At 29.0% G+C, this 14,650-nt stretch overlaps 1 protein-coding gene across 1 annotated transcript in view; it reads right to left on the bottom strand.

Moving 5' to 3' along the window:
- Positions 1-5,704: 5,704 nt before the first annotated feature.
- The window catches only part of LOC122513137, a 60,033-nt gene continuing 51,087 nt past the window's right edge, over positions 5,705-14,650 (bottom strand). Inside the window, exons 3-4 of the mRNA XM_043629409.1 lie at positions 5,811-5,938; positions 5,705-5,731 (exon numbers count right to left, since the gene is read on the bottom strand). Coding sequence (XP_043485344.1) covers positions 5,705-5,731; positions 5,811-5,938 — 155 coding nt within the window. The remainder of the gene's footprint in view (positions 5,732-5,810; positions 5,939-14,650) is intronic.

Genomic DNA, 14,650 nt, shown 5'->3' with positions numbered 1-14,650 from the left:
ACCGAGTTGGTTATCCTCTCGGACACACAACATCATACGTTGAGTTGGTTATCCTCTCGACATCCACACAAAACAACCGAGTTGGCTATCCTCTCGGACGCACAACATCATACGTTGAGTTGGTTATCCTCTCGACATTTACACATAACAACCGAGTTGGTTATCCTGTCGGACACACAACATCATACGTTGAGTTGGATATCCTCTCGACATCCACACATAACAACCGAGTTGGCTATCCTCTCGGACACACAACATCATACGTTGAGTTGGTTATCCTCTCGACATCCACACATACCAACCGAGTTGGTTATCCTCTCGGACACACTACATCGTACGTTGAGTTGGTTATCCTCTCAATACACCAACACTTTTCATCGAGCTGGTTATCCTCTCAATATCCACACACATCAACCAAGTTGGTTATCCTCTTGGGCTTACTACACTATGCTTCGAGTTGGATATTCTCTCAACACAACAACAATCAACGTCGAGCTGGTTATCCTCTCGACATCACTCCGTTATCAAGTAGATCAATTAAGCGCTTATTAGTAACTCTCTTTTCAACTCATCGAACCTTTGTTTACCGACAATCTCAATTGTCCAATTCTGAGCCAGTTAATCTCCCCCCTACAATTTGACTAGTATCATGGTATCACATTTAGTTTCGTTTAATTAACAACTACAACGAACAGTAACTTCATCAGAATGTTGATTTTTAATCATTTTTACATTTTTTGCACTGCCAGACGAATAATAAAAAATTCAGGGGACAAACTTCGCGACGATATTTTATAAATAAGATATAGAGAAACGTCATAATTCTTTTCATATTAGTAATCTTCAACTATTCAAAACATTTGAAAAGTGATATTTATTCTCAATATGAACTGTCATTCTCCGAAAGGGACATGCCAGACGAATGAAAATTTAGCACTATAATGTGTATTTTTTGCAAAAAAATATATTTTTTTCATCGGTTTTTTTTCTGTGCCATAATAGAAACCATTAAGATGACCTACACATCAAAAATTGACAAACAGTTACCGCTGCCCTTAAAATTTAGGTCAATTTTGAGGGCAGTTTTAACCTACACGTCAAAAATTGACAAACAATTCGCGCTACTCTCAAAATTTAGGTCAATTTTAAGGGCAGTTTTAACCTGTAGGTCAAAAATTGACATACTAATCCCTCTGGTGTCAAAATTTAGGTCACTTTTAAGGGTAGTTTTTACTTAAACGTCGAAAATTGCCATACTTATAGCTCTGCCCTCAAAATGTAGGTCAATTTTAAGGGCAGTTTGACCTAAACGTCAAAAATTCACAAACAGTTCTCTCTGCCCTCAATATGTAGGTCAATTTCAATAGCAGTTTTAAACTATAGGTCAAAAATTGACATACTAATCCCTCTGCTCTCAAAATTTAGGTCAATTTTAAGGGCAGTTTTGACCTTCACGTGAAAAATTGACAAGAAAATTTCCTGTGACCTACTGTTTCCTCAAAATTTACGTCAATTTTAATGGCAGTTTTGACCTATGGGTAAAAATAAGGCCCACAAGCGTGTATGACATTACGTTGAAATATTAGGTAATTTGACATTTTCTTTTACTTACAGGTCATAAACGGCCAAATAATGGCCATTACATGGGAGAACACGGCCGCCATTTTCATACGGTCAAAGAAATGAATGACTTTCCTCCCTGTCGTCTGCTATCAGAAAGCGCCATTTTTGTGCATGTGGAATACAAAAAATTTGAAACTTACAAAAATTTATTTTTATTTCACATGCACAAAAATTGCGCCTTCTGATAGCAGACGACAGGGAGGAAAGTGATTCATTTCTTCGACCGTATGAAAATGGCGACCGTGGGCAAGAAAAAAGTGATTTAAGTTAAAAAAATTTTTTTAAACAAATAGCCATATTTTCAACACGGTGTATTTGTTTATAAATCAGAGCAGTAAAGTTATAGAGAATCATTTTCTGAAGAAAATATGCCATGATTAACTTATTACTATGCATTTATATTAAGGGATAACACTACCCTAGAGTCAGAAAAAGAGACCTATATCTTTGATGATTTGTTTTGAGAAAATAGAAACTAGAATAGGATTTCTTTTTGGAGGGTTTACTAAATACATATTGAAGAGTAGAAAAAAAATTGTATTAAAAATTTTATAACAAAATGGCGGCGGTAAATTTTATAGCAGAAGTCGACTACTTTTTTAACGGCCGGAAAGGTTTCTTGAACAGTTTAAGTCCTGAAACACAAAACAAAGAAATTTTATAATCTATGTAATATAAACTTGAAAAGTACATAGGATTTTTTTAATTTGATGTAAACTTTAATTTTTATAAACAATTTACTTTTTATTTTGTGTCGAAAAATTGATTATTTTACTAAAATAGAGCACCATTTCTACAAAAATTGATATAAAAAACTCCTATGTACTTTTCAAGTTTATATTATATAGATTATAAAATTTCTTTGTTTTCTGTTCCAGGACTTAAACTTTTCAAGAAAACTTTCCGGCTGTTTTGGTAAAGAAAAAAATAGTCGATTTTTCCTATGCAATTTACCGCCGCCATTTTGTTATAAAATTTTTAATAAAATTTTTTTTTCTACTCTTCAATATGTATTTAGTAAACCCTCCAAAAAGAAATCCTATTCTAGTTTCTATTTTCTCAAAACAAATCATCAAAGATATAGGTCTATTTTTCTGACTCTAGGGTAGTGTTATCCCTTAATATAAATGCATAGTAATAAGTTAATCATGGCATATTTTCTTCAGAAAATGATTCTCTATAACTTTACTGCTCTGATTTATAAACAAATACACCGTGTTGAAAATATGCCTATTTGTTTAAAAATTTTTTTTTAACTTAAATCACTTTTTTCTTGCCCACGGTCGCCATTTTCATACGGTCGAAGAAATGAATCACTTTCCTCCCTGTCGTCTGCTATCAGAAGGCGCAATTTTTGTGCATGTGAAATAAAAATAAATTTTTGTAAGTTTCAAATTTTTTGTATTCCACATGCACAAAAATGGCGCTTTCTGATAGCAGACGACAGGGAGGAAAGTCATTCATTTCTTTGACCGTATGAAAATGGCGGCCGTGTTCTCCCATGTAATGGCCATTATTTGGCCGTTTATGACCTGTAAGTAAAAGAAAATGTCAAATTACCTAATATTTCAACGTAATGTCATACACGCTTGTGGGCCTTATTTTTACCCATAGGTCAAAACTGCCATTAAAATTGCCGTAAATTTTGAGGAAACAGTAGGTCACAGGCAATTTTCTTGTCAATTTTTCACGTGAAGGTCAAAACTGCCCTTAAAATTGACCTACAGTTTGAGAAGAGCTATAAGAGCTATAAGTTTGGCAATTTTCGACATTTAAGTCAAAACTACCCTTACAATTGACCTAAATTTTAAGGGCAGAGGGGTTCGATTGTCAATTTTTTACCTTTTGGTTAAAACTGCCCTTAAAATTGACCTAAATTTTGAGAGCAGAGGGATTAGTATGTCAATTTTTGACCTATAGGTTAAAACTGCCATTGAAATTGACCTACATATTGAGGGCAGAGAGAACTGTTTGTGAATTTTTGACGTTTAGGTCAAACTGCCCTTAAAATTGACCTACATTTTGAGGGCAGAGCTATAAGTATGGCAATTTTCGACGTTTAAGTAAAAACTACCCTTAAAATTGACCTAAATTTTGACACCAGAGGGATTAGTATGTCAATTTTTGACCTACAGGTTAAAACTGCCCTTAAAATTGACCTAAATTTTGAGAGTAGCGCGAATTGTTTGTCAATTTTTGACGTGTAGGTTAAAACTGCCCTCAAAATTGACCTAAATTTTAAGGGCAGCGGTAACTGTTTGTCAATTTTTGATGTGTAGGTCAAAACTTTCCTTAAAATTGACCTAAATTTTGAGGGGAGAAACTACAGGTCAACTCTTGACCTGTAGGTCAAAAAATCTTGAAACAGCGGCGGCGGCGTTGGCGTCGGCGGCGATATCTTTTTGTAATATAGGGATATAGTATATAGTATATATATATATATGTACAAAGAATGATTTGGGGACGTATGTTTTTTCGCGCATATATAGCTTCCTCATTATCTAAATAATAAGGCTAAAGAGAATAATTGTAATATACTCTAAAATTTCTAAGTTTAAATCGACGATAAAGTAGACAATGCATACTTTAAGGACATAAAAATGTGTATATCGCAAATGTCCTCAAACCATACGTTATACTTGTACGTCTTTCATATGTACAAAGCATTATATGAGGACTAAGTTATATATAAAACGTATAATTTAAGGACAATTTCATACGTAAAACGCATACTTTGAGTACAATTTTAAAAATTAATTTGTCCTCAAAGTATACTTTATACATATAATAAAGGCAAACTAACATGCATGAAACCCCACAATATAGTCCCTAAAGTATGCGTTGTATAAATATAGATAATTTAGGCGTTACATAAATATATATAAAAAGGACAATGCTCATATCAGTTTTATACTCTTTTCATACTTTTATGCGCAGTAATTTTGTGTGTAAAATGGATCATGCGTAAAAGTTATATTTTAAAGAGCAACAAGCATACAATGGGGACTCTATATGTTTTACAATTAGATTCTCTGTAGTAATTCTATAGGTAATCTAACGGAAAGGAAAAGGCATATAAGTCACCGACTGGGCAGTATTCGATATTGAAAAAATCTGTTATTAAATTTCAATGTACTATTGTTCCATTAAAGACAGACAAGTCGTATATCTTTACGAAAAGAAGGTTTCACCTAAAAAGACAGTTCACGCACAGTAAAACAAGATGTGAAGGATTCATCAACTTGATTCTCTATGCATGTGTGCAATGCATAGTCAAAGTAAACAAGATTTAAGTTTTTGTTTCTCGAAAATGACTTACGGTCCTATGTTGCCTTACTTGTATATTACATTTAAAGCTTGTTTTGAACAAAATATTAAAAATGACCTACTTTTAAAAACTCAAATTGAATTTTTTTTCAATTTTCTGTCTCTTATTTTTTAAAAATATACTTTAAAACAAATCTTTTAAAACATTGTAATCGAAAATCGTATGATAAATTAAGACTAAAGTTATTGCATTTCAAAAAGAAGTGACTAAAAAATTTTAAGTCCCGCATCTCCGACATTTTTTAAAATTTTGTTACTCAGATATCTTGTTTCTAATAATAAAGGCCGTAGCAGTATAAGCATGTAAAAATTGCCCCCTCCTGGATTGGGTCCATATTTAGGGAATAATTTTGACCTATTATGAGAATTATTTTCACTAAGTTTCAACTCGAAAAAAATTTTGTTTTTGAATTAAACGATTTTTTTGAAAAATTAAAAAATTTGTTTTTCCTCCAAAATTAATGAACCGATTTTCATGAAAAAGTTTTTTTTGTACAATACAATATGAACAGTTGATAAAAAAATTGACGACCAAATTCTAACAAAGAAAGTCAGTAAAATGTCAGTAAAAAAATTTTTTTTTTAAATTTTTTTAAAAAAACCTTTTTTTTATCGAATTTTTTTTGCACTACCGCCATTTTTTTCTATACAATAATAGTTATTTCAAAAGTAACATATTTTTTGCAAGATAATTGAAAGGGTACTTCATACTTTAAAACATAAAAAATCAGTCAGAGAAGCAGGCGCAATGCGCCTACATCGCATCGTAGGGTTTTGTGGCCTAAAATGACAAAAAATAAATAAATAATAATTTATTTAGACATTTTTTTTGTACTTAAGATTGAAATTTTTTTTATTACCATAGTAACGGTTGCCATGGCAACGGTTTTTATGGCAACCATTACTATATCAACAGTTGCCGCGGCAACGGTTGTTGTGGCAACCATTAACATAGCAACGGTTGCCTTGGCAACGGTTGTTATGTTGTCTTAACCCTTTAACGACGAGATGTGCAACTTTTCAACATGAAATTCAATCTCTTACAATTAGTAGAAAAAAGCCATAAAAGTTTTTAAAAGTCCATACCCTACTATTTTTTGGGTCGCTCTTTCGAATGGTGTGGTCACAATTTTCAAAAAATGATATTTAAACCTTCTTTTTTCAAAAATACTAAAAAAAGTCAACTTTTTTTAATGTAATTTTTTTCTGTGTCATAACGCTTTTCAAATAGAACAAAAAGTATCAAAAACGTGTTCCCGATAGTTGTACTTGAAAAATATTCATTTATAAATTTTATTTTTTTCGATTTTGAATTTAAAATGGCGCTTAAAGGACAAATTTTTTTTCTTATTTTACGTAAGATGACAAACTTTTTCAAAATTGCTCAAATCTGACTGAAATTTGTTACTCAGGGGTTTTCGTGGTCGCTGATTACGAATCTGATGTCCATTTGTCAAAATTCAAAATAGCGGATGACTTTTTAAAAAATTGATCGGATTCGCTTGAAACTCGTTACTCGATGGTTTTCGGGGTCGCTGGTTACGAATCCGATGTTAGTTTTTCAAAATCCAAAATGGCGGATCTAATATGGCAGACAAAATACAAAAATTGGTCAGATTTGCTTGAATCTTTTTACTCGGGGGTTTTTGGGGTAGCTGATTACGAATTTGATATCAGATTTTCAAAATTCAAAATAACGGATCCAATATGACAGATGACTTTTTTAAAAATTGATTGGATTCGCTTGAAATTTGTTACTCTGCGGTTTTTCGCGTCGCTTATGACGAATCTGACGTTAGATTCAACAAATTCAAAATAGCCAAAGTATAATGAAAAACTAATTTTTTAAATTTACTCAGGTTTGCTTGAAATTTGTTAGCGTGGTATTTTTGGGGTGGCTGATTACGAATATGAAGTCACATTAAAAAATTCAAAATGGCGGAATTATTATACTCTATTTGCTCTGACTCTACCAGTATCAACTTATCTATATTTAACAATATGTGACAGGAAAATTTAAAAGTGATCTATAATACGAGAAAATCGATGTTAGTTTTTCAAAATTCAAAATGGCGGAACGAATATGGCAGTCGAAATTAAAAATTAGTCTGATTCATTTGAATTTTGTTACTCGAGGGTTTTCGGGTCCGCTGATTGCGAATCCGATGTTCGTTTTTAAAAATTCAAAATGCTTGGTATAAAATAGCTATAAGAATTGGTAAGGATATTTTTTAAACCTAGTCCGCGATATCGGTTCCACCATTTTGAATTTTGAATAACTAACATCGGATTCGCAACCAGCGACCACAAAAACCCACGAGTAACGTGTTTAAATCAGGTTTGAGAAATTTTAAAAAATTCGTCCGCCATTCTAGATTCGGCATATTGGATTTTTTGAATCTAACGTCAGATTCGTCATTATCGAACCCAAAAACCCCAGAGTAACAAATTTCAAGCGAATCCAATTAATTCTTAAAAATGTCATCTGTCATTAGGATCCGCCATTTTGAATTTTGAAAAACTAACATTTTTCTACTAATTGTAAGAGATTGAATTTCATGTTAAAAAGTAGCACATCTCGTCGTTAAAGGGTTAATACAATTTAAACAATAGCAAATACTTTTTTGCTAAATAGCAATCTATATCATTTCTTACTTTATTTACTAGTCAGTTGATGACAGGGTTTAAATGTTTATCTAAGACATTTAATATTTAATATATTAGATATTTAATATTTATCTAAGATATTTATTTAAGATATTTAATATATATATTTATTTATATCTTAAGATATTTAACTCTATTTGTAGAAACATAAAAATAAGAAATATGCAATTATTTAAAGTTTTCCTTTAAGTTATGTTAAAAAAATCGGTGGCTTAAAAGGTGGTCGATATATCGACCACTGGGACTGAAAGGGTTAATACAATTTAAACATTAGCAAATACTTTTTAGCTAATTTGCAATCTATAACATTTCTTACTTTATTTATTAGTCAGTTGATGACAGGGTTCAAATATTTAACAAATATAATTTTAGCTTAAGGGGGGAACCTCCTTTAGACGATCGAAAAATGCGTCATTTTTGGGATCTTTTTTCTCGGGTAAAATAACTTCAAACGTTTTGTAATTTATAGGGATCTTTAATACATGTCTTGAGAGTCTAAAAAAAATTTTGGAGAAAAAACAAAACATTTTTAGTATGGAAATATACACCGCGTCCATGGCACCTCATTTTATCTGTGAACATTCTAGCGCTCTGAATTTCTTTCTAAAACAAAGAAACCAACCTTTTTTAAACTTTAGGATAATACCTTCTATATGACATTTCGATTTTTTAAAAAAAATTTCGAGAATTGATTTTTTTACCCACTTTTAAGTTAAAAGTGATTTTTCGTGCATAAAAATTGACTTTAAAATTCCAAAAAAATATGAAAATTTTTTTTTTCAAGAAACACTAAATGTCATATTAAAGAAAATTTAATTATCTTTAAAATGATGTATCATAAAGCCCGATTGGTTCAAAAGGGCGTTCTCAATCGTGTTCACAAAATTAAAAAATGGTGTTTCGAGAAAAATGCGTTTGAAGTTTTTTTTAAATAAAGTGACTCGAATGTCAAACAAGTGAAAGAAGGGTTGCCACATAGAAATTACAAATTATACTGACAGTGGTACTCTGAATGAAAAAAGAAGACAGATTGAATGCTAAAACAGAAAAAATTCTGGACTCTGATAAACATTTCACCAGACGACACATGAAAAAAAAATAATTAAAAATATTGTAACTTCTTCAATAATACAGAAATCGACTTAAAATTTGATGGGTATATTCTTGAATAGTTGTAGTATCAATTAAAGTTATTTCCAGAAAGTCGATTTTTTTGACGCAATAAAGGCGGTTCCCCCTTAAAACTCCGATTTGATGCAGCACCCTAAACTATGCATCTAACTTTTTTAATAGAATTTGAACATTAGCAAAAATTTTTAGCTAATTTGCAATCTATAACATTTCTTACTTTATTTATTAGTTAATTGATAAGAGGGTTCAAATATTTAACAAATATATTTTTAGCTCAAAAACTCTGATTTCATGCAGGTCCCCAAACTATGCATCTAAGTTTATTAATAAAATTTGAACTTTATCAAATACTTTTTAGCTAAATTACAATCTATAACATTTCTTACTTTATTTATTACTTAGTTGATAAGGGTTTTCAAATATTTAACAAATATATTTTTAGCTTATAAACTCCGATTTGATGCAGGTCCCCTAACTATGCATCCAGCTTTTTTAGAACAATTTAAACAATAGCAAATACTTTCTGGCTTAATTGCAATCTATAACATTTCTTACTTTATTTATTAGTTACTTGATAAAAGGGTTCAAATATTTAACAAATATATTCTTCGCTTAAAAACTCCGATTTGATGCAGGTCCCCAAACTATGCATCTAAGTTTTTTAATACAATTTAAAAAATAGCAAATAATTTTTTGCTAAATAGCAATCTATATCATTTCTTACTTTATTTATTAGTCAGTTGATGACAGGGTCTAAATGTTTATCTAAGATATTTTTTAGCTTAAAAAATCTGATTTCATGCAGGTCGCCAAACTATGCATCTAACTTTATTAATAAAATTTGAACTTTATCAAATACTTTATAGCTAAATTACAATCTATAACATGTCTTACTTTATTTATTACTTAGTTGATAAGGGTTTTCAAATATTTAACAAATATATTTTTAGCTTAAAAACTCCGATTTGATGCAGGTCCCCTAACTATGCATCCAGCTTTTTTAGAACAATTTAAACAATAGCAAATACTTTCTGGCTTAATTGCAATCTATAACATTTCTTACTTTATTTATTAGTTACTTAATAAAAGGGTTCAAATATTTAACAAATATATTCTTCGCATAAAAACTCCCATTTGGTGCAGGTCCCTAAACTATGCATATAAGTTTATTAATAAAATTTGAAATTTAGCAAATACTTTTTAGCTTAATTGCAATCTATAACATTTCTTACTTTATTTATTAGTCAGTTGATGACAGGGTTTAAATGTTTATCTAAGATATTTTTAGCTTAAAAACTCTGATTTGATGCATGTCCCCAAACTATGCATCTAGCTTTTTTAATACAATTTAAACATTAGCAAATACATTTTATCTAATTTGCAATCTACATTATTTCTTACTTTATTTATTAGTTAGTTGATAAGAGGGTTCAAATATTTAACAAATATATTTTTAGCTTAAAAACTCCGATTTGAAGCAGGTCCCTAAAAAATGCATCTAGCTTTTTTAATACAATTTAAACATTAGCAAAAACTTTTTAGCTAATTTGCAATGTATAACATTTCTTACTTTATTTATTAGTTAATTGATAAGAGGGTTCAAATATGTAACAAATATATTTTTAGTTCAAAAACTCTGATTTGATGCAGGTCCCCAAACTATGCATCTAAGTTTATTAATAAAATGCGAACTTTAGCAAATACTTTTTAGCTTAATTGCGATCTATAACATTTCTTACTTTATTTATTAGTTAGTTGATAAAAGGGTTCAAATATTTAACAAAAATATATTTGTAGCTTAAAAACTCTAATTTGATGCGGGCTTCCCAAAGTATGCATCTAAGTCTTTTAATACAATTTAAACAATAGCAAATACTTTTTTGCTAAATAGCAATCTATATCATTTCTTACTTTATTTATTAGTCAGTTGATGACAGGGTTTAAATGTTTATCTAAGGTATTTTTAGCTTAAAAACTCTGATTTGATGCAGGTCCCCAAACTATGCATCTAAGTTTGTTAATAAAATGTGAACTTTAGCAAATACTTTTTAGCTAAATTACAATCTATAACATTTCTTACTTTATTTATTACTTAGTTGATAAGGATTTTCAAATATTTAACAAATATATTTTTAGCTTAAAAACTCCGATTTGATGCAGGTCCACAAACTATGCATCTAAGTTTATTAATAAAATTTGAACTTTATCAAATACTTTTTAGCTAAATTACAATCTATAACATTTCTTACTTTATTTATTACTTAGTTGATAAGGGTTTTCAAATATTTAACAAATATATTTTTAGCTTAAAAACTCCGATTTGATGCAGGTCCCCAAACTATGCATCCAGCTTTTTTAATACAATTTAAACAATAGCAAATACTTTCTGGCTTAATTGCAATCTATAACATTGCTTACTTTATTTATTAGTTACTTGATAAAAGGGTTCAAATATTTAACAAATATATTCTTCGCTTAAAAACTCCGATTTGATGCAGGTCCCCAAACTATGCATCTAAGTTTTTTAATACAATTTAAAAAATAGCAAATAATTTTTTGCTAAATAGCAATCTATATCATTTCTTACTTTATTTATTAGTCAGTTGATGACAGGGTCTAAATGTTTATCTAAGATATTTTTTAGCTTAAAAAATCTGATTTCATGCAGGTCGCCAAACTATGCATCTAACTTTATTAATAAAATTTGAACTTTAACAAATACTTTTTAGCTTAATTGCAATCTATAACATTTCTTACTTTATTTATTAGTTACTTAATAAAAGGGTTCAAATATTTAACAAATATATTCTTCGCATAAAAACTCCCATTTGGTGCAGGTCCCTAAACTATGCATATAAGTTTATTAATAAAATTTGAACTTTAGCAAATACTTTTTAGCTTAATTGCAATCTATAACATTTCTTACTTTATTTATTAGTCAGTTGATGACGGGGTTTAAATGTTTATCTAAGATATTTTTAGCTTAAAAACTCTGATTTGATGCATGTCCCCAAACTATGCATCTAGCTTTTTTAATACAATTTAAACATTAGCAAAAACTTTTTAGCTAATTTGAAATGTATAACATTTCTTACTTTATTTATTAGTTAATTGATAAGAGGGTTCAAATATGTAACAAATATATTTTTAGTTCAAAAACTCTGATTTGAATCAGGTCCTTAAACTATGCATCTAAGTTTATTAATAAAATGCGAACTTTAGCAAATACTTTTTAGCTTAATTGCGATCTATAACATTTCTTACTTTATTTATTAGTTAGTTGATAAAAGGGTTCAAATATTTAACAAAAATATATTTGTAGCTTAAAAACTCTAATTTGATGCGGGCTTCCCAAAGTATGCATCTAAGTCTTTTAATACAATTTAAACAATAGCAAATACTTTTTTGCTAAATAGCAATCTATATCATTTCTTACTTTATTTATTAGTCAGTTGATGACAGGGTTTAAATGTTTATCTAAGGTATTTTTAGCTTAAAAACTCTGATTTGATGCAGGTCCCCAAACTATGCATCTAACTTTATTAATAAAATTTGAACTTTATCAAATACTTTATAGCTAAATTACAATCTATAACATGTCTTACTTTATTTATTACTTAGTTGATAAGGGTTTTCAAATATTTAACAAATATATTTTTAGCTTAAAAACTCCGATTTGATGCAGGTCCCCTAACTATGCATCCAGCTTTTTTAGAACAATTTAAACAATAGCAAATACTTTCTGGCTTAATTGCAATCTATAACATTTCTTACTTTATTTATTAGTTACTTAATAAAAGGGTTCAAATATTTAACAAATATATTCTTCGCATAAAAACTCCCATTTGGTGCAGGTCCCTAAACTATGCATATAAGTTTATTAATAAAATTTGAAATTTAGCAAATACTTTTTAGCTTAATTGCAATCTATAACATTTCTTACTTTATTTATTAGTCAGTTGATGACAGGGTTTAAATGTTTATCTAAGATATTTTTAGCTTAAAAACTCTGATTTGATGCATGTCCCCAAACTATGCATCTAGCTTTTTTAATACAATTTAAACATTAGCAAATACATTTTATCTAATTTGCAATCTACATTATTTCTTACTTTATTTATTAGTTAGTTGATAAGAGGGTTCAAATATTTAACAAATATATTTTTAGCTTAAAAACTCCGATTTGAAGCAGGTCCCTAAAAAATGCATCTAGCTTTTTTAATACAATTTAAACATTAGCAAAAACTTTTTAGCTAATTTGCAATGTATAACATTTCTTACTTTATTTATTAGTTAATTGATAAGAGGGTTCAAATATGTAACAAATATATTTTTAGTTCAAAAACTCTGATTTGATGCAGGTCCCCAAACTATGCATCTAAGTTTATTAATAAAATGCGAACTTTAGCAAATACTTTTTAGCTTAATTGCGATCTATAACATTTCTTACTTTATTTATTAGTTAGTTGATAAAAGGGTTCAAATATTTAACAAAAATATATTTGTAGCTTAAAAACTCTAATTTGATGCGGGCTTCCCAAAGTATGCATCTAAGTCTTTTAATACAATTTAAACAATAGCAAATACTTTTTTGCTAAATAGCAATCTATATCATTTCTTACTTTATTTATTAGTCAGTTGATGACAGGGTTTAAATGTTTATCTAAGGTATTTTTAGCTTAAAAACTCTGATTTGATGCAGGTCCCCAAACTATGCATCTAAGTTTGTTAATAAAATGTGAACTTTAGCAAATACTTTTTAGCTAAATTACAATCTATAACATTTCTTACTTTATTTATTACTTAGTTGATAAGGATTTTCAAATATTTAACAAATATATTTTTAGCTTAAAAACTCCGATTTGATGCAGGTCCACAAACTATGCATCTAAGTTTATTAATAAAATTTGAACTTTATCAAATACTTTTTAGCTAAATTACAATCTATAACATTTCTTACTTTATTTATTACTTAGTTGATAAGGGTTTTCAAATATTTAACAAATATATTTTTAGCTTAAAAACTCCGATTTGATGCAGGTCCCCAAACTATGCATCCAGCTTTTTTAATACAATTTAAACAATAGCAAATACTTTCTGGCTTAATTGCAATCTATAACATTGCTTACTTTATTTATTAGTTACTTGATAAAAGGGTTCAAATATTTAACAAATATATTCTTCGCTTAAAAACTCCGATTTGATGCAGGTCCCCAAACTATGCATCTAAGTTTTTTAATACAATTTAAAAAATAGCAAATAATTTTTTGCTAAATAGCAATCTATATCATTTCTTACTTTATTTATTAGTCAGTTGATGACAGGGTCTAAATGTTTATCTAAGATATTTTTTAGCTTAAAAAATCTGATTTCATGCAGGTCGCCAAACTATGCATCTAACTTTATTAATAAAATTTGAACTTTAACAAATACTTTTTAGCTTAATTGCAATCTATAACATTTCTTACTTTATTTATTAGTTACTTAATAAAAGGGTTCAAATATTTAACAAATATATTCTTCGCATAAAAACTCCCATTTGGTGCAGGTCCCTAAACTATGCATATAAGTTTATTAATAAAATTTGAACTTTAGCAAATACTTTTTAGCTTAATTGCAATCTATAACATTTCTTACTTTATTTATTAGTCAGTTGATGACGGGGTTTAAATGTTTATCTAAGATATTTTTAGCTTAAAAACTCTGATTTGATGCATGTCCCCAAACTATGCATCTAGCTTTTTTAATACAATTTAAACATTAGCAAAAACTTTTTAGCTAATTTGAAATGTATAACATTTCTTACTTTATTTATTAGTTAATTGATAAGAGGGTTCAAATATGTAACAAATATATTTTTAGTTCAAAAACTCTGATTTGAATCAGGTCCTTAAACTATGCA

Source organism: Leptopilina heterotoma, unplaced genomic scaffold (genome assembly GCF_015476425.1).
Source record: "Leptopilina heterotoma isolate Lh14 unplaced genomic scaffold, ASM1547642v1 Lhet_134, whole genome shotgun sequence".
NCBI classification, from domain to species: domain Eukaryota; kingdom Metazoa; phylum Arthropoda; class Insecta; order Hymenoptera; family Figitidae; genus Leptopilina; species Leptopilina heterotoma.
The sequence above is the reverse complement of the archived record's forward strand: the minus strand, read 5'-3'. Positions and strand labels throughout refer to the sequence as shown.